This window comes from Lepidochelys kempii, chromosome 9 (assembly GCF_965140285.1).
Source record: "Lepidochelys kempii isolate rLepKem1 chromosome 9, rLepKem1.hap1, whole genome shotgun sequence".
Classification (NCBI taxonomy): Eukaryota; Metazoa; Chordata; order Testudines; family Cheloniidae; genus Lepidochelys; species Lepidochelys kempii.
The window spans coordinates 65157945-65184278 of NC_136388.1; the positions used below are offsets into that span (position 1 = coordinate 65157945).

At 50.9% G+C, this 26334-nt stretch overlaps 2 protein-coding genes across 6 annotated transcripts in view; one reads left to right on the forward strand and one right to left on the reverse strand.

Annotated features, from left to right (window-relative positions):
• SYTL4 (synaptotagmin like 4) lies at nt 1-23035 on the forward strand. 5 transcript variants are annotated; one of them, XM_073360826.1, is made up of 17 exons: nt 1-769; nt 5419-5567; nt 5853-6068; nt 6835-6944; nt 7232-7346; nt 9224-9337; nt 10159-10288; nt 10404-10494; nt 10792-10895; nt 11625-11711; nt 12424-12602; nt 12886-12988; nt 14542-14703; nt 15866-15971; nt 17135-17234; nt 21235-21443; nt 21797-23035. In XM_073360826.1, the coding sequence occupies exons 2-17, from the start codon at nt 5458-5460 to the stop codon at nt 21937-21939; spliced, it is 2079 nt and encodes a 692-aa protein (XP_073216927.1). In that variant the 5' UTR covers nt 1-769; nt 5419-5457; the 3' UTR covers nt 21940-23035. The 5 variants fall into 5 exon arrangements, with proteins under 5 accessions (XP_073216927.1, XP_073216925.1, XP_073216928.1 ...); XM_073360824.1 differs by having other exon boundaries at nt 1-94; nt 720-5567; XM_073360827.1 differs by having other exon boundaries at nt 1-94; nt 5411-5567.
• The window catches only part of SRPX2 (sushi repeat containing protein X-linked 2), a 17798-nt gene continuing 13734 nt past the window's right edge, over nt 22271-26334 (reverse strand). The window contains exons 9-11 of the mRNA XM_073360842.2: nt 26051-26184; nt 25853-25974; nt 22271-25006 (exon numbers count right to left, since the gene is read on the reverse strand). Of these exons, the coding sequence (XP_073216943.1) occupies nt 24826-25006; nt 25853-25974; nt 26051-26184 (437 nt within the window). The 3' untranslated portion in view covers nt 22271-24825. The remainder of the gene's footprint in view (nt 25007-25852; nt 25975-26050; nt 26185-26334) is intronic.

Sequence of the window (26334 nt, forward strand, 5' to 3'; positions counted from 1 at the left end):
GCAGAGCCTGGCGTATTACAGACGTGTTTCCTATCCAGCGGCACAGCTGGGACAGCCCAGGCAGAGTGTAGATGCCAGTTCTGGAGCGTGTGGGGTAAGCAAGCTCTGGGGTTGCTGTGTGGTGGTGGGTAGATTGCGGGGTGTGCCGCATAGTAGTGCATGGTTGGGGTTTGTCATGTGGCGGGCATGAGGGGTTCGGTGTCTGGGTCAAGCTGACTCTGTGGCAGTTCACTGCTTAAGCTGGGCAGGAATCTGCTCCCACTCCTGAGCCTTCAGTCTCCAGCTCTCAGGTCAGTGAGGACGGGAGAGGAAGGATTGCGGCTTGTGTTGGGTGGGGAGGGAGAGTTTGTTTCCAGATCTGCTCAAGAGCCTTCTAGTACCTTGCACAGCAGTCCCAGGCTTCCTGCTACAGGAAAGGGCCATGACTCTGATAACTCGGTTCCCTGCTTCATCTGGGTGGTGGGAGGATGCAGTCGTTTGCTTCTGTGAGGTGCACATGCTGTCCCTGTCATGAAGGAAGGGGACTTATAAGTACCTAGGCAGAGGCCGTATTTCTCTTATACGCTTGGACGTTGCTTGGTGTTCATGTGGAATAATAGCTATGGGACTGTTGTGTTGACACCTTCTCCGCTTGTTAGATCCTGCTAACCTTCCTCTGTGAGTCACATTCCTAATTAAAGCCTTTATCCACTTGCAAATACTTTCTCTCCCATTTACAGAGGTGCTCCTGTGTGCGTGGAACGCTGGAGACAGGCCAATTTCAGACTGTGTAAGAAAATGCAATGTGGATTTGTTAACATGTACAGATGTGAGAGAGAGCGTGGTTGGTGTAACTGTGTGGCGAGAAGGTCTAAATTAGAGCAGGCGGTGGTAGCTTCGGTTCACACCCTGCAGTTGCTTTCTGTGCTAACTCCTTTCTTCTGACCTTTGGCATGGCCGCTTTAATTTGGGGGTCCAATCCAGAGATAGTGGGGGTGGGGGGCGAAGGTGGAGGATGGAACCGCTTCCATGTGAGGAGAGAGTAAGAAGACTGGGACAACTAAGCAGGGATGTGAGAGAGATCTATAAAATTATGACTGGGGTGGGGAAAGTAAATAAGGAAGTGTTATTTATCCCTTCACATCACCCATGGACCAGGTGTCACCCAATGATATTAATAGGCAGCAGGTTTAAAACAAAAGGAAGTACTGTGGAAGTCAACCTGTGGAACTCCTTGCCAGGGGATGTTGTGAAGGCCAAAAGTATAACTGGGTTCAAAAATGAAAGGTCCATCAATGGCTATTAGCCAAGACGGTCAGGGGCACAACCCAATGCTCTGGGTGGCCCTAAACCTCTGATTGCTAGAAGCTGGGACTGGATGATGGGATGGATCACTTGATTGCCTTATTTTTTTCATTCCCTCTGAGGCATCTGGCATTGGCTGCTGTTGGAAGACAGGATTGTGGGCTACATGGCCATACTGGGTCAGAGCAATGGTCTATTCTTATGTTCTTAGGGATATGGGTTACATGTTGGGAAATGAGACTGCGTTACACTAGCTGGACTCTAAGAGCGGGTTAGCAGAAGGTGTGATCTAAAGAGGTATGCACTCCCTCTGTTTTAACTAGAGTTGGTCCAGAGCTTATGCACTTCTTAGATATAGGTAGGTGATAGCTAGGTGAGGAAGGGTTCTTGCAGGGTGCCTGTTGGCAGCCTTTCCTATGCAGTTACACATACAGGAAAGCCTGACAGTCCCAGACCTTGAGGAAGTCAGGCACTGCCTCATACTTGGTTAGCTTCCTCCTGGGTTGGAGGGAAGCCAGCATGTAGCCCTAGGGCTGTTTCTCTACAAGAGAATAAAAAGCAGTGGCCTTCCCAGTCTGGCCTGGGATTGCAGGGCTCTTGGCTCTTTGGAGGTGGAAGTGAGTGGGTACTTATGGGTCTGAGTCTTGCTCTGGCACTGTCCTGGAGGGTGCAGTGTTCCTGGGGAAGGATTGGCTCCCTTGTGCTCAGCCCCTCCCCACTTCACTAAAGGAGCAAAGCCGGGGTGGGGGGTGGGGAGTTGGAAGTGTAGTGATCAGAGAAAACATGGCAAGGTGAGGCTCCCTTGGGAGGCCAGTTCACTCTGTCAGAAACAAGAGCTTACTCAACCTGTTCAGCTTCATTCTTTCTTTTCATGGTCACTTGGGTGCAAGAGGACATTGCACAGGGAGAAGCAAAGTGGAGCTGATCTCTTTGCATGTAGTTCCTGGGCTAATATTTCTTGCATCTGCAAACAGCCTCCACTGTCCTGGGTCCTTCCCCTAGACTGAGTGTGGACACTCCATCTTCAAGTGGTGACCCTTCCCTGCTCTAACCCCTGGGTTGTAGAGGCTCGCAAAATGAGTGTACTGGAGTGGCTGCTTTCAGGTGGCACCTACAGGAACAAAAGCCCCTTCAGGAGTGGCTGCACTAAAGAGAGAGCTTGTCGAACTTCTCAGAAGAAATGTCTCAACATTAATCTGTCTGGATGCATGACTGAGAACTTAAAAGTTAGTCTGAGAAAAGACCTGTCCAGTCCCTCTAAGTATTGAGTCCAAAATGGATACTCCTGAATGCAGAACTAAAAGGGAAGATGCTTGTCCCTCTGCAGACCTGCCTTATGATGCCTAAGCATTCATTTGGCTGGCAATTTAGAAAAGCCAATTCTAAACAAACAGAATCTTAGCAACTTCCATTCTTCTCTCAGCCCGATTGGTGCTCCAACTACCTTAGAAGCTGCTCACTGCTGATTTTCTTCTTCAGGCCTAGAACTCCAGATACCCATCTAAACAGATCCCATTTGTGAGGAAAAGTGCTACAGTGGAGTTAAAAGGGGAGAGAATAAATGAGGGCATCACCAAAGCCTACTGACGGTGGAATAGTTGAGGATATTGTCTCTTCCAGATGTTCACCCAGTCCTAGTGAGCCCTTCTTCCACAAAACATTATGCTACAGAAAATGTGGAAGTGGCCAATACAGATGTGATTCTAGAGAGGTCTCAAATCTGCATCCTGCTTCTTAGCTAAAATCCCTGCAGCTGATAAAGATTCCGTGGAATGTGTCAGGAGCATGGAGCTCCAGGAATGGGGAGAGCTAGGAATAGAAAGCTATTTCTATGGCTAAGAGTCTGAGGAAGATATTCTGGGTAGGGCTTGATAATGGTGACAGAGTAGGAAGTGAATTGGCATAGATAAGCATGTTAACTGGGTGCTGGCAGAGAGACTCTGTCATTACTTTGCTTGCTCCTGGATGGTCTTTCTAAGTGCCAATTACTGTGGTATCCAGACAAGACTTGTAACCAGCTTACAGCAAGTCATGAAGTAAGAAATGCATCTCACTCCTTGACATGGGGCTGAGGAACTGTTTCAGACAGGATCTGAATAAAGTACTGGAAGTGATTTCAATCAGCCTACTAATATTCCCCATTGCTTTTGTTCTTATTGCTACTCTTTTTTCCATTTCTTTGGAATCCAGATTCTACCTTCTTGCATGTTTGTAGAACAAGACCATTTAAAGGAACATGGGCAGTTTAAAATTCATATGTTACCTTTCTTAACAATCTAAATAAAGGACGTCTTGGGTTACTAAAAATCTAATATTAACGGTTTTACATGTCATTCTGATTGAACAATGATCTGCTGATTAGTTTCATTTTCCAGTTCTTACATGGATTAGCACAGTACTTTAAACCAGAGGGTGATGCTTTTTCAACATTCCAGGTGGTATTTCTAGTCATCTCAGAATCTTGTGAAAATACTTTTTTTTTTTTATGAAGAAACAAAGCATTGGGGCCAAATCCCTTGGCCTTTTTGTCTTTAACACTTCACCCATCACAATGGGAATGGTGTGCCTTTTTTAAAAACACAAAATCTTGTTTAAATAGACTGATAATGGGACTAAGGAACCAGCAAAGATGAGTTGCTTAGTAGAAGTGGCTCTTTCACTAAAGGTCGAACAAAACCTGGAACCTAAGTATCCTAAAGAGGCGGTTTACAAGATGAGATTATTTATGCGGAGTTGATCTTTGGTGCAGGTTTTTTCTCTATATAAACAAGTTTTAGAAGTTTGTCACACTGGGTACAGTAAATTCCAATAGTGCAACTTATTTTTGCTTAGTGTCTTCAGTTTGAAGATAGCACAGGGGTTAATATATTGCTCTGTCTTGATCTGTGCTCTCTTGAGTTCATTCATAGGCAAATCCTAAGGCCCGGGTTGGCTTTCTTTTGTATTTTTAAAAAAAAAAACCCCGAACACATTTGAGCTAGAACTCAATGAGACTCTCGACCTCCTTCTGGGAGTCCTGGCCTCCTGCTCCTAGGGAATCCCTGATTCCCACTGTTCTGGGAAGTAACAGCACATCTGTAGCCATAACAATGGAGTGTGATGTCATCTAGGAGATAGGATGGTCATTCAGGGGCAGCATCGCGGGAGTGTGAACTTCCTGCCGGCGGTAGGGGAAAATGCATCCCTGGAGAAAGCCGCGGTCCAGACTAGGAAATGAACTTGCAAGGCTCTGGGTGAACAAGGCTAGGGCAGTGCTGCTCTTGATAGCAGCGTATGTTTGCTGTTCTGTGCTTCAGAGCCCTGAGGAGCCTGTTCCTGAGATGGGGAGGGACACTTGGCACTCTTTTTGTGGTGTGCCTTTCCCCAATAGGCTGAGCTGGGACAGGAAGTGACTTAGATATGGGCCAAGCTCTATAGAAATACTACAAGCAGCTGCTCATGGCAGCTTACTGATGGGCCTAATCTTTTTGCTCTCCTCTCTCTTCTGGGCTCTGAGGGAGCCTCGTAGGCCAGATCCTATACCCTGTGCTCCCAAGGTTCTTGCAGTAGCCCTGCTTCCTTGGGGTTGGGGAGGTCTGCAGCTCAGAAGGCCATTGCTGTGCTTGGACACTTGGGCCTGTGTCAGCAGCGGAGGCACAGTGCTGTAACTCGGAACTCCAATCCATCCTTTTGTTCTCTTCACCACCACCTCTTTCCAGGCTGGGTCTGTCTGCAAGTGCTGGATGCAGGCAGGAAACTCCGAGCGTGTTGATGGAATGACTCAGCCACTGGATGTTCCCATGGAGGCTCATTAAGGCCACGTGCAGGCCAGGGAGCCAAGAGCTTCCAAACATTGAACTCTCTCTAAACAGGGTGTGTAATGAGTGCAGCAGAGGCAGCATGCTCTTAAGCCGGGCGCAGGGATGAAGCTGATCATGCTTTAGTGACTAATGCAGGGACTCCCCACAGCCTTTCTGTGAGGTGGGACCAACAAAGTACAGTGAGGCACAGAGTAGATACAGGGGCAATTGATGGCCACCTGGAGGATCAATGAGTTATTGCTTCATGCAAATGCACAGGGGCTTAGAAAAACCCAAGAGCGTTGCACTTGACTGTACTAACTTGCTAACTTGCCTCCGGCTCTGAGGAATCCAGCTGCTTTCAGGAAAAAGCAGGCAATTCCTGGGATAAACCATGTCGGAGGCTATGGACCTGTCTTTCCTGTCAGAGGCGGAGAGGGATATGATCCTGCAAGTCCTGCAGCGAGATGAAGAGCTCCGCAAGGCTGAGGAGAGAAGGGTCAGGTGAGAGCCTTGGTGGGGGAGAGATTTTTTTCCTTCAAAGTTTTCCACTGCAATCTGCTTCCTTGATGGCCGGTAGGGTTTTGCCTGTAAATGGCAGGGTGGGGATGGACATGGGTCTTGTAGTTAGCTGCCTTGCTGGAATTGTGCTCTGTTCCTCCCTGATGGGGAGGTAAATGGTGGTGGCTGCCCAGGCATCACTGCCCTGTCCTGACTTGCTCTAAGAGGCAGCATCAACTCAGGGCTTGGTGTGGGTTTTCACTGCTCATGGGTTTTGCATCTGAACAGGCGACTGAAGAATGAGCTGCTGGAGATCCGGCGCAAAGGGGCCAAGCGCGGCAGCCAGCGCTACAGCGAGAGGACGTGTGCCCGGTGCCAGCAGAGCTTGGGCCGGGTGAGCCCCAAGGCCAACACCTGCCGTGGCTGCAACCACCTGGTGTGTCGGGACTGCCGCTCCTACAGCATCAACAGCACCTGGCGCTGCAAAGTCTGCACCAAGGAAGCGTGAGTGTTTCCCTGAGGAGAGTTCAGGCTGAGTGTCTCTCTCTGCACAGACCATGGCTGCCTTCCTCATCCTCCCTGTCACCAGGCTTGCAATCTGGATGCCATCCTGCTCTGCTCTTCTCTTCTCTGCTCCCACACACAGTAAGGCTCTTGCAAAGACCTCACAGCTTCCTCTGGCATCTCTAAAACCCATCCGTCCTTCTCCATTGCTGCTGGTGGTTGTCCTGGTTATCTCCTGCTGCAGCTGTTCCACTCTCCACTTACCTTGGAGTCCAGCCTTTCTTCTTTCCTCCCAGTCTGTTCCAAGCACTTCTGCTATGAGTCTTCACCTCCAACGCCCCTCGTCCCGTTCTCTCTGCGCACCAAACTGGCAGTATGCAAGCTTTCGGTGGTGAAAAAACAGACCCCTCTCTCCTCTCCTGCCTTACATGTGTCCCTTGTCCCTCTCCCACTTGTAGCTTCGCAGCGTCTCTCCTGCTGCTGCTCACACCGGGAGAGCTTCCTGCTGCCTGTGCACCAGGCATCCTATGTCTGTTCCTTGCTGACAGTGTATGCAGGCCTTCTTGAGACTGCATGCCCAGGGCTAGCCTGTCAGCTCTTTAGGGCTGGGATCTTGTCTTCCTATGCATCTGCGTCCTAAAATTGCCATGCTCATCTACATTGCTCCAACAGTGTTTCCTCCTGCAGGGTGGTAGAGTAAAGGAAGCAGAGAGCACTGACCTTACACAGGGTGAGAATGGCCTCTCACTGCCTCTTTCCCCTGCAGAGAGTTGAAGAAGACAACCGGTGACTGGTTCTATGACCAAAGAGTCAATCGCTTTGCAAACAAGCTGGGAATCGACATAGTGAGAATGTCCCTTCGGCGCAAACCTCAAGGTAGGACCAGCCAAGCTCTGGGTGGGAGGGGCCCTATCGCAGAAAACCACCTCTGGGACGCAGCCTAGTTGGCAGCCTCCATGCGGAGAGGCCATGGACACAGGGCCCAATTCACCCCTAGGGGGGCCTCCAGGTCAGATGGAGGCACTTGTTTTCTTGCTCATGGAGATGCCAGAGTTAGCACTTGGATGGGGAAATAAGATGCCTGAGGTCTCTGCAGGCTGCCCCTGCTGGGCTGCTCTCCTGCCATCTTGGTTGCCTTAGCATTATTTTTTATTTTCTTTCAGCCAACAAAAGGGAAACAGTGGGGCAAACCCTTCTCCAGCAGGCACAGCCGAACGATCCAAAAGACTCACCCGTGGCAAAGCAGAAGAGTCTCCAGGAGCGACAGAAGGAGCCTAGGTGAGCCTTAAGTCCATTCTGCAGGTGTCCTCTGTTGGAGCCTCCGCAGCGAGAGGGAACTAGATCCCACCTTCCCTGCATTCTCCTCAGATCTCTCAGGGAAGCAATGACCTGAAATCCATGTGCATTGGGCAGAGCAATGGGCTTTGAGAAGATATGCCCTCTTATGGGAAGAGGGCTGATAGTTGCGGAGAGCATAGACCAGTGTTTCTCAAATGCAGCCATGACAGCCTCCAAACCATGGGTGGAGATTGGGGTGGGGGCAAAGCAGTGACCCCTCCCTGCAGTGCCCAGCTGTTGCTCCTGAATAGGTGGCACCAGGGGCAATTAGATGCGCTGCCTTGGTGTATGCGCTGGTGCCACCAGCAGGGATCAGCGCCCTGCACCGCGTAACTTCCTTGGGGGGCTCTGGGCAGCACATCTGGAGACGCATGAGGTCAGTGCGCATGGTGCTGGAGGTGGCTGCGGCGTTTGGTCCCTGGGGCACTCCCTTAGGCAGCTCCTCTGCTCCTACCAGGCTGGGGCATGGGGAGCCTGGAACTCTGCAGGCAGCTGGTGAGTTCCCGACCCACCTTCCCCGGGGTGGGCTCTCACTGAAGGGCTGTGGAAGGCAGGGACAGAGAAACAGGTTTGTCAGAGTGGCCACCAGCAAGAATTGGTGGCTGCACTCTGAGGACCTCAAAAAAATTGTTGAGAACCCCTGGCACAGACTGAGTCTTGCTGTCGGATGCTACAGCAGATGACTGTGGCTCTCTAGGCCTTGGCAAATAAATTGGGGAAGATCCCTTCCTCACTTAAAACTTGATGACTTGAGTTGCCCTCCTTGCCCTGGGGCAGAGGACCAGGACTGTCTGTAGCTTCCAATTTTTCTCACACAGACTTGGTCAGATACTATGCCTGATGGGCATATTAGAAAATCACTTCAAGATGTGATGTAAGAATGGCCAAGAGCCATGAATTGCAGAAGGGCTAAACCGGTGCTGTCGCTGCTGCCCCGTTCCTTCAGCCAGAAGGCCCCCAGCATGATCTCCTCCCCTTGTTGGTGGGATGCTTTGGTGCTTGTCACTGGCACTTGATCAGCTGGCTGTGCTTGTGTCCCATGGGCTTTGTGTGATATTCTGCCTCTTGTATCATTTCATACGGTCAACAATGTCCTCCTGCAGTGGGAATGATACCATCCCTTGGCCACGGGGTGCTGAGCCGGAATCTCTTGTCCCAAAAGAGGAACCATGGGAGATGGGTGTTAACCCAACCCATTATGCTTTCTGGCACCAAAACGACTGATATCTGGCACCAGAATGGCTCATGTGGGTGATGGCATGAAAATGTAAATTATGGTGGCTGTCTGGTAATGCCACTCTGGCTTATAGAGACCAAGTACAGCTAAAATAGATCAGGCCATTTTAAAGCTCCCTCAGCTTGTTGATGCTCCTTTCCAGGCCCCTTCCTGATGCTGTTAGATAAGGAGGATTTTCCATTGTGTAACCCAACCCTCCAGTGGAGTTTTCCAGAGAGCTTCAATAGGTTTCCCAGCCAATCCAGCTCTCCCATGATCAATGTGGAGGTGTTCTGATGCAGGTCTAATCTGATCAAACTCTTCTTTTATTGACCTACAAATCCACCATGTGGCTCTGCTTATCTTAAACCCATCTCCTGCCCTTGTAAATAAAACAGCTGCGTTCAGGGGCTGGTATCTTCCTCTAGGCCCTCTGCGGCAAAAATCAAAGTGCTGCCCGTTGCCCCAAAGGCCCATATTGCCATACAGCAGAGTGGCTGACACCCTGGTTCTCCCGGTCTGTCAGGAGGGGTCGGGCCTCCTGCACTGCAGTCTGGAACTGCCCTTCCTACCATAGGGACAGATCTATTTCTTTTCCCAGAATGCCTCCTGAAGCCTTGGACCCCCGAGATGGGAAGAGTGATACCGAGTCCATGGAGAACATGAGTCTGGATGGGTACAGACCCAACGCCACTGGCACAGGTGTCAGCTCCAGGTTAGGGACTGATTCCTGTGCCCCAAAACAGTCAACAGGAGCGGTCAGATACTTGGCTCTTCCCGCTTCCTGTGTTGCTGTCTTCTCCCTGCCTCTCCCTCTCCCCCTGCCTTAAGTAAACGGTTCAAAAGGCAGGTGGGAGGGTCCTTTAAAGATTTGGAGTAGGAGGAAAAGGGCACGATTTAGGGATGCTTCCAAAGGTGAGCTGGGACCCCGTCTCCACTTCCCAGGAATGCTTAACTGAGACACCAATGGGGAGATGGCGCCCTAACCTGCTCCAGATGCTGCTCCCCTCTCCTTCCAACAGCTACAGCTGTCTCCCAAGCCCTGGCCCCTTTTGAGCCCATGGCTGCTCCGATCCATGTGCTGAACAGGCTGGTGCCCAGCTGCCTGTACAGTCCTGATACACACAGGAGGCCTGGAGCCATGAGAAGAACTGGGAGCAGTGCTGATGCAGCCTAAACAGTAGGTAACTCCGAGCTGGCTGTGATGCAGAGGACAGGCAGAGTAGCAACTGCATAAGAATGCAGTATTTGGGGGAAAAGGTTTTTTTACTGTCTTTAAATCTTACACTGGGTAGGCAGGATTCCCCCCTGTCTTCCCCTGCTCATTCCTTTAGCACATGGTGCTGGTAGACTGTGACACTCTAATCTCACTCAGAAGGCTGTTTCGGTGCTTGTTGAGAGAGTCAAGATATTGGCTGTCAGATAAGCTAACTCAGGGAGACTGCCTAGCAACCACCTGCCCGGCCCCCCCAATCAAAGAGCTCTCATACTGGAGGGATACAGAGCAAGTCTGACTTTTTCCTCTACTGTCTGCAGGAGAAATTCCCTGGATAAAACTGTCACTTTTCAAGAGGGGAAGCGAAGGCATGGTCCCGTGGGCTCCAATGTATCAACCCTCCCCATCCCCACCCACTCTGGAGACACTACTCCCTCCAGCTCAGAAAGTGTATGTATCCACTACCACCGCTGCAGTGATCGGGTTCTCCTGCCGTGTGGGCTCTGGGGTTGGGGGTTACACAGTCTAGTTCCCCCTCTCTGAACGGTCTGCTTTCCCTTCAAAGGAGGCTCGTGTGGGGAGCCACGGTGCAGTGTCCGCAGATGAGAATGAAACCATATTCAAGAAGAATCCCCGGAGGACCCTGAGGCCTGCAGGTGAGTCGCCCTCTGGGGACCCTGGCAGCTGTGCTCTGGGAAACAAAGCGCAGGGCTGAGTCTGGATACCTTGGTTCTGTTCCTGCCTCTGCTGCTGACCTGTTGGGCAACCTTGGGCAAGTCACTTCACCCCACCTCAGTTCCTCCACCCTCAAAAGGGGAATAGCGATGTTTACCCACTTCCGTAACACACCTTGACCAGTGGATGAGTGAGAGCTAGATACACCCGTAACAGCTTGCTAGCACTGCAGTAACGGCTGGGATTGGAGGCATCTCACCTTCCTGTCTCTGACACAGACTACACAAAGTCAGTGATTGATCTGCGCCCGGAGGAGCTAGGAAGTGAAAGCGGCTCCATGGGAGACAGAAGCAAGTCGGTTCCAGGTCTCAACACTGAAGTGGTGAGAGCCTATCGAGCTGCATTGAATCAACTTGTTTGCTTAACATAGGGATGCTTCTCCTTCACCCCGCCTTTCTCTGAGGCCCATGGGATTGAAGGGGAGTTGCTCCCCACCCAGCCTCCTTCCATTTCAGTTCAGCTGCAGGCTACCATGCTGTTAGCTAAACTCCCAAGGAAGCGCAGACCCCATTGCACATTTTGCGGGTCTCCAGCGATAGCCTCTCATCTTGTCTGAATGAGCTCTCCGTGGCTCTGGGGGAGGAACTTAGTCAGGTCACTGCTCTCCTCTGTGCTGGCCTGCCTGCTCAGGGCATCTTCCCCCAGTCCAAGGCGAGTACACCTGAAGGGAGCGGGTGTTGGGCAAGGAGCCTTCGGGTATGTCTTCACAGAAAATCACCCCCCGCAGCAGCAAATCTCAGAGCCTTGGTTAACTGACTTGGGCTTGCACTGTGGGGCTACAGATGGCCATGTAGATGTTGGGGGTTGGTCCAGAGCCTGGGTGCTCAGACCCTCCTCACTTGCTGGGTTTCACCAGACTGAGCCCAAATGTCTACATGGCTATCTTTAGCCCTGCAATGGGAGCCTGAGTCAATTGACCCAGGCTCCGGGACTCACTGCTGTGTAGGTGTACCAGAAGTGGCTGGGGCTGCTTCCCTGGCAGGGTTGCTGCCAGAGCGTCTAGCTGCCTTGGTTTTCTGGCCTGTATGGATGGCTATATCCCTCGTTGCAGGATGAGGAGGAGGAAGACATTGACAACCTGGTGGAGATCCATCGCCGGAGGACAGCCAGAAGCAGCATGTACAGCGGGACCTCTTCGGTGAGTCATAGAATATCAGGGTTGGAAGAGACCTCAGGAGGTCATCTCGTCCAACCCCCTGCTCAAAGCAGGACCAACACCAACTAATTCATCCCAGCCAGGGCTTTGTCAAGCCGGGCCTTAAAAACCTTTAAGGATGGAGATTTCACCACCTCCCTAGGTAACCCATCTCAGTGCTTCACTACCCTCCTAGTGAAATAGTGTTTCCTAATATCCAACCTAGACCTCCCGCACTGCAACTTGAGACTATTGCTCCTTGTTCTGTCATCTGCCACCACTAAGAACAGCCGAGCTCCACCCTCTTTGGAACCCCCCTTCAGGTAGTTGAAGGCTGCTATCAGATCCCCCCTCTGGCTCTGCTGCTACTCACACCACCACCACCCCCGCCCTTGGGCCTGCAGGAAGAAATGCTTGAGTGAGGATTGGGGTTAGGAAGCAGGAAGGCAGCACAGGGTTAGCAGAGCTAGATACTGTGCCGAGCTCTGTCTTGGACTTGCAGCTTGAGCTTCTCTCTCTGATAGATCTCGTAAGGGGGTGTGAGGCTTTTGGGTCCTTGGGTGAAAGGTGCTGAGTACTTACCACGGCAAACTGGTTCGGGAAAGGGGACTCCAGTCCAGTGGTCAGGAGGGAAGATATGGGGGGAGGAAGTGGAGATATGCTAGTTCTCTGTGCACAATTGGGGCATAAATCTTACCAGGACCGTGTGTTTCAGAGCACACTGGGGAGCATGGTCAGCATTTACAGCGAGGCTGGTGACTTCGGCAGCGTCTTTGTCACGGGAGAGATCGCCTTCTCTCTGAGCTACGAGCACAAGACTCAGACCCTGTTCATCCACGTGAAGGAGTGTCGCCAGCTGGCCTATGCCGATGAGGCCAAGAAGCGCTCCAACCCGTGAGTGCCGAGCAAGTTGTCTCTGGCATGGGATATTGGCATGGGGCTGGGCGAATGGGGGGCTGCCTGCCACGGGTGCTGACCTTACTGAGGGGGGGCTGGACTTGTCCTGTGCTAGGTGCTGGCATACTGATTAGGAAAGCTCCTGTGCTAGGAGTCTGAGATGGGCAGCTACCATCCAGGAACGGAGGTGTGGTGGGGGACGGAGCAGAGAGCAGGAGTCTGTGCTCGGTCTGGGGAGACGCTTGTGAAATGAGTGACGCTGCCTGCTTGCCTCCTCCAGATATGTGAAGACCTACCTCCTGCCTGATAAATCTCGGCAAGGCAAACGCAAGACAACCATCAAACGCAACAGTGTCAACCCGCTGTACAATGAGCTGCTGAAGGTGACCCATGAGGCAGGGGTTATTGGCCATCTCCAGCCCACCCCAGAGAGAGCTCTGTCACAAGCTCAGTTGGGGAGGCAGATGCTTGACCCAAATCATAAGACCTAGGGCAGGGAGGCTTCACCACCAGACGCCCCCTTCCGTCATCCTTATGCTTCACTGGTGGAGTGAAAACAGCCCCTTCCTCCTTGCACCTTGGCTGGGGCTGCCGGGAGGGAGAGGGACGCTGATCTCCCCTGTAGACCAGAGTCAGAGCTCTGAAAATCCTGCAGGCGGGTGCAGTGCCTCCCGGAGGCTCCAGGCACTGGGACAGGGGCCAGGATAACTGACAGCGTCTCTGTGCAGGGCTGTCTTGCTGATGTCACTGCATTTTTTTTTTTTGCAGCCCTGTTGCCATGGTGACTGGGCCAGGCATAGCTAAAGCCCTGAACTGTGTCTCGGGATGCCATGACCTCCCTGCAGACACATCGCTCTCCTGCTCTGCTTGCTTCGCCTAGCATCCTGCTGCCATCACCGGAGGGTGGGCGTTGCCCTGTTCAGAGCGCAGCGTTGCTTTCTGTGGCCCCTCCTGGCCACAGCGATGTCAACAGAAGGCAGTACAGTCACTCGAGCAGGGAGCCAGCTAAATCCAAGCCGTATGGATCCAGCAGGGGGAATGCTGCCGGATGCATGCTTCACTTACTGGCTTCCGCTGCAGAGTTCATGCTGCGGCCATATGAGTAAATCCCGGGGGCAGCGCCCCTCCCCTGTTGTAAAAGCAGGGAGCATAAAGGACGGAGGGTGGCAATTAAAGCTTTGGAATCCAGAATGCTCCAGTGGTTTCTGAACCCTCCTGTTTCAGTAACCTTCATCCCCAAATCTGTGAGCAATTCCACTGTGCCTGCCTGAGGCCAGGCCTGTGCTCAGAGACAGACTGAGCAGAGCTCTTTGCTCTCCAGCTTCCAGAGCTCTACCCTGAAGGTGCTTCCCACTTCCCCAGGAGGCCAGGGCTGCCCAGTGCAGAGAGTTCCTAGAATGGGTGTGTGCAGACCCAGCTCCTCCGTGGGTCTTAGATTGGTCACACAGCAATTGTACATACCTGAAGCTGCCTGGGCAAAGCAGGTAGTGAGATATCCAGCCCACTTGCATGTGTGCACGTACCTTAGTCCTACATATTGGAGACTTACTGAAAACTTGAGCCTCGGTATAAAAATCCTCTAAGCTCCTATGGCTGCTTCCCAGAATCTGCCCTCCCTTTTCTATGGGCAGCTTTTGGAGTCCCTGCTGTGGACCCAGAGTACATGCCTCCTCTGTGTGGCTAGACTTCTGGAGTGCAGCTGGGCAGCCATTGCCTGGTACCTTCCTCACAGTGGGTGAAACCCTGAAGAGACAAGGAGTATGTGACAATAGTCAAACACACCAGTTAGGCTCTCAGGAGAAGGTGGGAAGACTTCAGTCTTCCTAGGAGTGCCGAGGGGCATCACCTCCTCACAGTGAAAGCTTCAGATATGGTCCTAGCTGCTCTGGGAAGCCACCACTGACTTATCTGGCTCTGTGGTCCTGTCTCTTCACAGTACGAGATCAGCAAGTCCCTCCTGCTCACAAGAACCTTGCAGTTCTCAGTCTGGCACCACGATCGCTTTGGCCGAAACACCTTCTTGGGGGAGGTGGAGATCCCGATGGATTCCTGGAATTTTGAGAGCCAACTGGAAGAGCGTGTCCCCCTGCATGGCAAGGTATGGTCCCTGTAGCTCTTGCAACTGACTTACCCCAGGAATCTACCACAGCTCCTCCCAGTAAGGAAAGTGGCTCTGGAGCAGATGTGAAGTTCCCCCGACCAGTGCCTTTTATTGTGGGAGATGCTCTCTTTCCTCTAACATAATGACACAGATCCTTCACTGGGGGTGGTGTCCAGCTTGCATAGATGTACATGTGCTAGTTCCACTCGAGAGAGCGCTCGAGAAAAAGCAGTGTAGCTGGAGTGACACAGACAGCCGTATGAGCTAGCCGTCCGACTACGTACTTAGGGGATCTTAGCACCCTGGGCCATCAGTCTGTATACAGACGTGAATGTTAGCAGGCAGTCTGCTTCCTATGAGGGTGATGGACACCCTGGTTATTTTATAAAGTGAGACACTTGCCACATAAACCTTCAGAGATCTGGACTTATTGAACAAGTCAGTCAGTATGTCCATAGTCATATAAAATCCTTCTGACTGAGTCTGGCTTTTTGGGTCTGCGTAGTACACCTGTCTTATGTGACAACAGGGGAGTCCACGAACGTTCAGAAGGTGGTGTGGATTCCTGCCACTGCAGGGTGCCAACACTCTGGCGTCCTCTCTCCTGCTGGGAAGCTCTGAGACTGATGTTTTCTCCCATGGACCTCTGAGGACCCGATCCAAATCCTGTTGCAGGCCAGTGAGTGCCATTAGTAAGGCACTGTGCAACAGCTGTCGTCATGGCAAACTCATGATTGCACAAGCAGCAGAGGGGTCTGAGCTTCCAGCTGTCTGGGATTCTGCACAAGTCTGATTCTCCTTGATCTCTGGGATCTTTGGGAGAGCCCCACCCTGAGAATGTTTGTCTGAGTGGCAACACCTTCAGTAAGGCCTTGTCTACACACCAGCTTGCACTGGTTATCGTTATAAGGAACCTATCTATAGTTAAACAAAAGAAGTGTCTCTGTGGGGTTTGCACCGGCTAGATGTCTGTCTTTATGATCAATCTGGTAAAAATCATATTGAGTCCACACACATCTGCGCTGGTTTAACTAAACTGGTTTTTAAAAGAACAGACTCTTTGAACTGTGGCATGTTCATGTATAGACAAGACTGCAGTGGTAATAATTTAAGATTTACTAGGTAAGTGTGGCTTTAAAAATCTGATACCCAATTTCAGGCTGATGCTGACTCTGCGGGCTCCCAGCAGTACAGAGGAGAGTTGGTGGTTTCCATGAAGTACATCCCATCTTCCAAACACCCAGGGGCGGGTAATGGGAAAAAGGGTGAGTGTCTGAGCTGCTGCAGAACCTCAGCTCATAAGGTAATATGTGAAAACCGACCCAGATGCTAACCCACACTGGCGCCCAGTATGTAATCCCAGTCTCCAAACATCCAGAGCTCATCCGGGAACAGGAACTGCTTGTCATGTTTTCGGGAGGAAGCTAATCCATTAATGGACCAAGCAGCTGTAATATTTTAACCTTCAGCTCTGAAATGTGGCTCTGATCCATGGTTATTTCAACAGTGCTACTAGCTGCTCTTTTCTTCTATGCAGATTCAGCTTGAATGGGAATGGGCTTCTATTGCAGTAAAGCTTTGAGGCAAGCTAGAGCAGTGTTCCTGGAACTCTTCCAAGCAGAGAGCTGCATTGGCAATCTGCATCCAGTTTGCTTCTGGAGCAGATCAGCTGCCCTTGTCTTATGTTGTGGGACAGTTCTCTCAAGATCCAGAACCCAGCATGGATCGGGCCAGGCAATTCAGAACACAGCGTGATAGGGCAAATAGAACACAGCATGCTGGGACCTGTAGCTCTAAAGATGAGGATGTCTGTGGGCCAGCCTCTCTGAGATTCAGTGAGCCAACAGTTCTTTTTATTTGTATTACCTTGGTGCCTAGAAGCCCCAGTTGTGGACCAGGCCTGCATTGTGCTAGGTGCTGTACAAATGCACAACACAAACCCTCCCTGCCCCAAGGAGTTGACAATGTAAGTATAAGACAAAGGACAATAGATGGATACAGGTAGCTGGAGTACAAGGAGTCCACATAATAGCCAGTGGTCCTTGCACACTAGTAGCCTAAATAGTGTCAGGTTTTCTGTAGGCATCACAGCAAAGGAAAGTTTTAAGATAGGTTTTGAAGGAGGACAATGAAGTAGCTTTACAGATGTTTAGAGAGCACCTCCCAAGCAGGAGGGGCAGCGTGGGAGAATGCACTTAAGGGCTTGTCTGCAGATTTAACAAGTGGGCGATGGAAGCTGGGAGCATGGGCCAGCTGCAGGTGAGGACTGATGGCTCGATAGCGAATGAAAGCTTGATGGTGAAGCCTTGCAAGCGAAGACAAGTGGCTTATGTTTGATGCCAGTGGAGGGATGCAAAGAGGGGTCGCATCCCATGATTGGAGAAAAGCTGTGGCTGAAAATGTGTATGATTCAGACTTTCTCTTCCAGGCAAACGGGAGGAAGGAGGCGAACTCCAGGTCTGGATCAAAGAGGCCAAGAACCTCATAGCTGCCAAATCTGGAGGGACCTCTGACAGCTTTGTCAAGGGGTGAGTGTGTCGGAACATGCCAGTTTCAGGGGAGATGGATGGCACCTACAGAACAGCCCTCCCCACTACAATGGCCCTGGATAATGCTTTGCAGTGGAGTGACCCAGGGGCCTGGGAATGAATGGGCCTCTCTGTCCCCAACCCTCTCCCAGCTGCCTGTTGTTGAGATGGGCGTTGGGGGTGGTGTGTTTATGCTGATGAGCTTGTGCTCCTGTTGTGGTGAAAGATCTTAAATGCTGATGGGAGGGGTCTGGAGCAGCTCAGCCCTACGTGCTTCAGAAGTGCTGAGCATCCACAACTCAGCTGAAATCTGGTTTGTCGCCAAGAGAAGCACAGCATGGTCCACAAGCTGCCTCCCAGTGCCTGGACACAGAGGGGTCCTCTAGAAGAGGCAGCGGCGAGTTCCAGCTCATGGGCTTGGATGGAAGTCACAAGCCAATATAACCACACAGACTTCTCAAGGGGGAGGGAGGAGCTATTAATGGGGATTCTCCATATGTAGTAAAGAGGAGAGGATGGAAGTTGATGAAATGCAGGCAGGAACTGAAGAGAGACAGTCCCATTCAATTACATCACGTGCAGGCAGACAACTAAAAACTGACAAATTCTATAAGTGCTAGAAGTCTCAGTGCTAAGATGGGTGAACTGGCGCGCGCCTGGTATTTAAATGAAGCTATTGATATAATATCACAATCTTGGTGGAATGATGACAATCACTGGGACTCTAATACCAGCGTACAAAATATATAGAAATGACAGAATGTTGTGCTGGTTGGGGAGTAGCACAATGTGCAAAAGAAAGTGTAGAGTCAAATACAGCAGAATCCTGTTGATCTGATCTAATTGGGACTGAGGCCAGTTCGGATGATCGAAAATTTGGATAATGCAGAGAATAGGAAAGTGCAAGGCTGCTGCACCATCTAGCAGCCACAGAAGAGATCGCCTGCTTTTGGATCTGTGTGTTGGTGGTTCATTTAAAACAGAGGCAGATAATGGAGCGTTGAATAAATGGGGTTCTGCTGCATAGTAAAATTCTTAAGTGAGTCAAACTGTGTATCATAGAATGTCTAGCGATAGAAATTCCATGCTTGAATAAGAATATAATAGTAGGAATATACTACCGACCCCTTGACCAGAATGTGAAATGCTTAGGGAGATTAGAGACTAAAAATAAATAGCTTAATAATAATGGGGGATTTCAGCTATCCCCCTATTGATTGGGAACATGTCACCTGAGGAGGGGATGCAGTGATAAAGTGTCTAGCCACCATTAATGACTGCTTCTTGGAGCAGCTAGTTCTGGAAGTCACAAGGGGAGAGGCAATTCTTGATTTAGTCCTCAGTGGAGCACAGGATCTGGTCCAAGAGGTGAATATAGTGGAACAATATAAATTTAACATCCGTGTATGTGGTGGGGGGAAATACCATAAAGCCCATCACATTAGCATTTAATTTAAGAAAGGGGAACTACACAGAAATCAGGAAGCTCGTTAAACAGCAATTAAAAGCAACAGTCAAAAGAGTGAAATACCTGCATGGAAACTTTTAAAAACACCAAAATAGAGGCTCTAATTAAATGTATACCGCAAACTAAAAAGAATAGTAAAAGTACCAAAAAAAGAAGCTGACAGAGGCAAAGGCATCCTTTAAAAATTGGAAGTCCAATCCTACTGAGGAAAATAAGTGTAAAAGTATAATTAGTCAGGCCACTAAAAAATTTGAAGAGTCTCAAAAAATAAGTTCATGAGAAGCAGGAAGCCTGCCACACAATCAGTGGGGCCACTGGACACTCAAGGAAGACAAGGTCATTGCGGGGAAGCAAAATGAATTCTTTCCATTGATCTTCACTGAAGAGGACATGAGGGATATTCCCACACCTGACCATTCTTTTTAGGTGACAAATCTGAGGAACTGTCCCACATCAAGGGGTTAATAGAAGAGGTTTTGGAACAAATTGATATGTTAAACAGCAATAAGTCACTATGACCAGATGGTATTCACCCCAGAGTTCTGAAGGAACTCAAATATGAAATTGCAGAGCTACTAAAAGTGTGGTATGTAACCAATCACTTAAATCAGTTCTGCACTAGGTGACTGGAGTATAGCTTATGTGACACCAGTTTTTAAAAAAGGCTCCAGAGTTGATTAGGGGTGCTGGAACAATTTTTCTAGTGGGGGGGAACCAGGTAGAGGGTGCAGCAGTACCCCTAGCTCCAGCACCACTGGAAGTCATCCTAGCAATTACAGACCGGTAAGCCGCACTTCAGTATTGGGCAAATCGGTTGAAAACGTAGTAAAGAACAGACTTACTAGATACATAAATGAACACAATTTGTTGGGAAAGAGTCAACACGGTAAAATCTATTAGCAATAGATTTGTGCCACTCTATTAGCATTCTTTGAGGGGGGTCAACAAGCATCTGTACAAGGGTGATCGAGTGGACCCAGTGTACTTGGACTTTCAGAAAGCCTTTGACAAGATCCCTCACCAAAGGCTCTTAAGCAAAGTAAGCTATTATGGGATAAGAGGGAAGGTCCTCTCATGGACTAGTAACTGGTTAAAATACAGGAAACAAAGAGTAGGAATAAATGGTCAGTTTTCAGAATGGAAAGAGGTAAATAGCTGGGTCCTCCAGGGATCTGTCCTTGGGCCAGTGCTGGAAAAAGGGGTAAACAGTGAGATGGCAAAGTTTGCAAACCATACAAAATTATTCAAGTTAGTTTAGTCCAAAGCAGACTGTGAAGAGTTACAAATAGATCTCGCAAAACTGGGTGAATAGGTAAGAGAATGGTAGGTGAAATTCACTGTTGATAAAGACAAAGTAATGTATGTCAGAAAACATCCCAACTATATATACAAAATGATGGTACCAGCTAATTTCAAGACCACTCAAGAAAGTGAGGTTGGAGTCATTCTGGATAGTTCTCTGAAAACATCGGCTCAATGTGCAGTGGCAGTCAAAAAAAAAAAAAAAAAAAAAAAAAAAAGCTAACAATATTAGGAACAATAGGAAAGGGATAGGTAAGACCAAATATAATGCTCCTACCTGAAATACTGCATGCAGTTCTGGTCAGCCCATCTCTAAAAAGATACATTAGAAATGGAAAAGGTACAGAGATGGGCAACAAAAATGATTGGGGTATGGAACAGCTACCATGTGAGGGAAGAGTAAAAAGACGGACTGTTCAGTTTGGAAAAGAGGTGACTAAGGGGCGGGATATGATTGAGGTCTATGAAATCATGAATGATGTGGAGAAAGTGAATAAGGAAGTGTTGTTTACGCTTTTTCATAACACGAGAACCCAGGGTCACCCAATGAAATTAATAGATAGCAGGTTTAAAACATGAGGAAGCACTTCTTCACCGAACGAAGTTAACCTGTGGAACTTGTTGCCAGGAGATGTGAAGGCCAAAAGTATAACTGGATTCAAACAGAGAATTGGATAAATTCATAGAAGAGAGGTCCATCAATGGCTCTTAGCCAAGATGGTTAGGTCTCTGACTGCTAGATGCTGGGACTGGACCCCAGTGGCTGGATCACTTGATGATTGCCCTGTTCTGTTCATTCCCTTGGGGGACCTGACATTGGCTGCTGTTGGAAGACAGGATACGGTACTACATGGACCATTGGTCTGATCCATTATGGCTGTTCTTATGTTCACACTCCAGAACTGACTCCCATGTGTTGGAGCTGCACTGAAATCACACAGCCTCTTCCCTAGGGTCACTGAACGACTGGATGCAAATTACTTAGACAAATCCAAAGCTGACCCTTTGGCACTGGGTGTATTTACTGTAGTCTGGGACCCCAACCCCAATTGGGACCAGTTGTTTGGGTCCTCTACAGCTCTAGAGAAGAGCTGATCCCTGCCTTGGTGGGCCCACTGTCTGAGATCCCCTAGCCTATTCCCAGTCTCTTGAGCCATCACAGTCTCTCCTCTGCTCAGGTCAGAGGGGGGCACTGTGAGGGGGAGTTGCTAACAAGGGCCTCTCCCACAGCTACCTGCTGCCGCTCCGAAACAAGGCCACCAAGAGGAAGACTCCTGTGATGAAGAAGACCCTGAATCCTCACTACAATCACACCTTTGTCTACAATGGCATCAGCCCAGAGGACCTGCAGCACATCTGTCTGGAGCTGACTGTCTGGGACCGTGAACCATTGTCCAGCAATGACTTCCTGGGAGGAGTCAGGCTGGGAGTTGGGAATGGTGAGGTGCTCCCTGGTCTCAGTTGTTGGGTGGGGCTGCCCCTGCTCTCCTGGGGGGTGTAGCAGAGTGTAATGGGTGGGCTGGGTCACCCAAGTTCTCTCCCCGCCCCATCCCATCCCAGCTTTGCCTGGAGTACCCTATTCCCCATCCAGTGAAGCTGGATGCCTAATAGGAAGGATGAAATCCCTTGGGCACCATGCTCCCCGTCACATCCAGCAGTCCCCATCATTACCTACCGCTGCTCCATTTCCCAGCACCCTTCTGTGTGGCTGGAAGCTGCTTTTGTGTGCCCAGGGCTTGGGAACAGGGCTGTGCACTGCAGAAACTCACTTCTGTTGCCCCACTTCCCTCAGGTATGAGTAAGGACCAGGTGGTTGACTGGATGGACTCCACAGGAGAGGAGGTGAGCCTGTGGCAGAAGATGCGCCAGTTCCCGGGCTCCTGGGCAGAAGGAACACTACAGCTCCGCTCCACCATGGCCAAGCCAAGAGCATAGCCATAGCCTGGGCGCTGGGCCTGAAACCAGCTTTAGCAAGACAGCACCAGGCGGAGGCAACCGAACCAAAACCACGGCACCAACAAGGGCCGCATGTAGGATCTACTGGAGTGGGAGCAGGCTCTGGCTTTCGCCTGTGTAGTAATAAAGCTAATTGTGTCTTCAGCAGGCTCAGCCTAACAGCCTGTTCTTGGCAGCAGCTTATTTTATGTATAGGGTTTTTGTCTCTTAACTTGGCTGGAATTGAATTCCATAGGGTCTCCCCCCTTGTAGGGGCTAAGTGCTTTTAAAACTTGTTTTTCTTAGTGTTTTCACCTCTCCCTCTCCCATGTAGTTTGTTTGATTGCCCTGCCTACAGCTTCCACTCTTGTCTCCCCTTCCCTCTGTCCTCCTGGGATGGTGCAGATAGAATAAGACACTACAAACTAGAGGCTGCATGGGCATAAGCAATCAATATTTGGTATGTAGAATGTGAGAATACCCAGTGCTGTTGAGACGTGGGCTGGTGGGGGAAGGAAGAAACAAGCCCATGCCTGTTACTGTGCCCTGATTAGGGAAAGGTGTTTGTCACTGGCAGAGGGGAAAGCAGCTAGGAGAGCTCTGTGCCGATCTCAGCTGGGGGAAGTGGCTTTGAAACAAACATCCACATGCTGTCTCCTCTTACAAGCAGGCTAGCTGGGTATCAGTCATGCCAGAGCTGCAGGACTTCTCTGGTGGGGTGGTGGTCTGTTTTCCCCTTATGCTGGGGGTGGTTCAGAATTTGTGGTGGAGATAGTAGTCCTTACTGTTGCAGCTTCCCCTCCCACCTGCCAAGCCCTCCCAACTTCCCAGCACTCCTGCTCCAGCTCTCTTACACAGATTTATTCATTTAAAATACAAAATATTGTGGGGGTCAAAATAGTGGCCAACAAGAGGGCAACAGCCCCTCTTGGAGGAAAGGAAAAGCAAATTCTACGGCATGAGTTAAAATCCACATCAAACAACTGTCTGGGAGGGCAGTCTTTGTACTGGCAGATGCACTGTGATTCCTGCTCGGTTACTGTGTCAAGGCTCACCACAAGGGACTATCTGTTTTAATAAAGGTTTTCTTGCTGTTGCTGGTGGTATCAGGACTGTAGTCATTCACAGGGGCTGTTGGGACTGGGGGGGGGGGGGGCGACTTATCCCTGTCTCTGGGAGGGAGTTCCTGGAGTTTGGTGTGAAGGGCAGGGAGCTGCATACAGAGACAAGGGAAAAGCTGCTGCCCCTAACTGTGATGAGAATAGAATCTCGTCTGCCCTGGCCGGCTGCCTTCCACTGCAGGTGGTTGTCTGCTCCGCTTGTGGTCGGGCTATGTCTTAGCACTGCTTTGTGGCAGCATGGCCTGGAGCTGTGTGTCCCCAAGGGGCTGCTCCAGGGAAGAGGTAGACTTTGAAACTTGCAGTTAGATGTTTGCTGAGCTAAGGGGCCCATCTCTGCCACTGGCTGAGCGGCACAGTAGAGGCAGGCTCTGTCAACCCTTCACTGCTACCTGCACTCTGCCCTGTGTGCTGTCCTTGTTTTACCTCACTACCCATCCCCATGTTCCTTGGAGAAGGGGAATGATGGATGGGGCAAGAGACACTATGGTTACAAACCTGTCCTCTATACTAGTGGCCTTTCTCCAGTAGGTAAGGGTTAGTGGAGTCCTGTACTGAGGCAGGAGAATAAGCTGTGGCCCTAAGACTGTTGGCCAGGCCCTAGTGTGCAGGGAAGCTGGGGGCTCTGGGCTGCTGGGGCAGTTTTGCTCTTAATGAACCAAGCGCTTCCCCACCTGTTTTTAAAATAGGAAAGAAACTTCCTGGGTGGCCAGATCCTGTTGTCTCAGGAAAGTTACAAGGAGTGGCCTTCACCAGCTTCAGGCCCTATCTGAGACAGGTTGCCTAGAACCCTGTGTAGTTGCACTGGGCCTGCTCCCTGGGTGGCTTGTTTTGTACTCCGCGACTCTTACCTCATGCCTGCTTGGGTCTAAACAAAGTCCAGCCTTTGTAGTTGAGTGTGTCGTTCAAACATCTTCTGTTCCTGCTCTGGCATTCAGAGAAGCCATCTTCCCCGGAGAATTGTGTCAGGCGCTTGGTGATGGTGGGCTGCAGCCAGCCTAACCCTCTTCCAGCTCTTGGGAACAAGCCTAATGCAGCAGGGATTCATAGACTGCTCTGGGCAGCTCCTGTCATCCTTTGCCAGAGCATCACAGCTCCACCTCCGGTGGCTACGCAAACGTGCTTGATGTGTTTGGCATGATCTGTATGGTGTGCGGGGGAAGAGTGCTATTGCTAGAGGCATGAGTCCTCTGCCAGTGGGCTAGTGCAGACCGGGCAGGGCATGCTGGGCTAGTGCAGACCGGGCAGGGCATGCTGGGCTAGCACTGCATGGGAAACCTGGCCTGGGGGAGTGCGGGGCATACTGCATGGTTGAGAACCCTACTGATGTTAGAAGATACTTGTTTCTTACAAGAGAGGAGAATGAAATAACAAGGCGGGTGACCTAAGTTCGGACGCTGCTGGGCTTGTGCTCCATCCTTCCTGACCTGCAGCCACCCCTTGCTGGTCTGTTAGTGACTTTTTGGGCCTGGGCAGAGGCTGAGGGTGGGGGGAAGGTGGGGAAAAAGATAATGCCCCCAAACTCCTCTTTTCTCCTAACCTCGCTGCTGGCCTGGTGCAGTGAAAGGCTGGTGTGACATCGGCTTGGCCCAGCTGGCTCCACCGGAAAGTCTGTGACCTTTGACAGTGTTTCCTCCCTCGCAGCTGGCCCAAGACTATGCGGAAAGGGAATTCTCTGTTCTCTGAGGCTGTGGAGTTCTGAATTTAAAGGGGTGGGAGCATTGGCTCCTGGGCTGCAGGGATCTGCCCCCACCCGTGCAGCAGTCGCTCATTCGCACATGTCCCTGCTTTGTGCTCGCTGGGTGACCTCCTGGCTGCTCAGCAAGTAGGTGTCAATGAAGATGAAGAGTTCCTCAGGGGTGACGGGTTCAATGTAGCGCTCACGGTCCACGCCCTGCTTGTCAATCAGCACCATGTTAAAAGTGGAGCGGGTGATGTGCAGGAATTGCCTGTGGAAGCAATGAGTGGGTAGTTGAGAGCCTGCTATGCCTGCAGAGACTGGCAGCAGCTGGGCCCACCTTGCTGAATGCCCCTTTACAGACCCTGTCACACCTACTCCTGCACTGGCTGCCTCCTTAGGCTTGTGCACACCATTCCCAAGTTGAGTGAGCAGCTCTGGGAGGGGGGACTCTCTCATGCTACTGGCATTGCGCCTCTGTTCTCTAATATGGAAGCTGCCTCGTCATTTACATGCATACAGCCCAGCTCCCAGCTGGTGCAGAAGTCACGGCCCCAGCCTGCCCCTACCCCACTGCACCTAACCCCTGAGAGCTGGGTTACTGACTGCTGGATTTTGTGGGACTCTCTGGCTTATCCACAGGCCTGTACAAGATAATTTAGGCGTCCCAGTAGATTTTGGCTTGCTTTGTGCATGGCAGCAACATGGACACCACCCTGCTGCTCTGTGGGGATGGCTCCGTGTCCGCTGCAGGTAGGTGGCAGGGCTGGCATTCACTTTGCACAGGCAGTAGGGTTTGTCGTTTGCCCCTGTGACAGGATTCAAGCCGCCAGCACTCAGGAGAATGGGTGCCTTTCCTGTGAGCAGGTGTCTCCAATGACTCCGTAGCTGACCTGCAGTTGGGACACTTAGCCCCAAAAACACAAGCCTCCCCACTACATGAGCTAGAGCAGCAGCTACAGGATCTCTAAGGAGCAGGCTCTTACACTTGCTAGGAGCTGCCCCAAGAGGGAGACAGCAGTGTCCTGTCCCTAGCAGTGTATTGCACCCACAGGTTGATCTGGGGGTCATGATCCCGCTTGCTGTGAACTAGTGTGGCTGTCCACTGCCCCGATACCTGAGCTCCTCGATGATGTCAGCCGAGAGCCGGTGTTCACGGATGCGGCCCACCTCATGGGGGGGCTGGCCCACCAGCTCGAGGATGGTGACGTGCCGCAGGTCCAGCCCGCAGGTGGCTTGCTGCAGACAGGAGAAGAGCAGGTCAGATGCTGTTGGCTGGGATTGGGGCTGGAGGAGGCACAGGGGAGGGGCTCACCTGCAGCATGGTGATCTGCATCTTGTAGTAGCGAGTGGAGGGGTCGGGAGCAGAGACGATCAGGAGCCGACGTTTCTCATAGAACTGATCCAGGAGGCCAGCGGCCGAGTTCACGTCCACGTTGATCTGCATGGCTGAGGTGGGAAGGTGAGCTTGTGAGCACAAACAGGGAGGTGGCTGGTGGGGGCTTCTGACCCCTAGTCTGTCTGCAGGATCCTAGTGTGGCCTACCCCAGAAGTCAGCTGCCTCTCCCCTTCTCCCAGCAAGCTGATATGTCTCGCCTG

What these genes read in the sequence shown, in the direction of transcription:
- SYTL4 (XM_073360826.1), top strand. Translation starts at nt 5,458, where the DNA reads ATGTCGGAGGCTATGGACCTGTCTTTCCTGTCAGAGGCGGAGAGGGAT. An exon ending in AAAGTCTGCACCAAGGAAGC is followed by an intron (nt 6,069 to 6,834) that starts GTGAGTGTTTCC and finishes TTTCCCCTGCAG; the next exon opens with AGAGTTGAAGAAGACAACCG. An exon ending in TGTACAATGAGCTGCTGAAG is followed by an intron (nt 12,989 to 14,541) that starts GTGACCCATGAG and finishes GTCTCTTCACAG; the next exon opens with TACGAGATCAGCAAGTCCCT.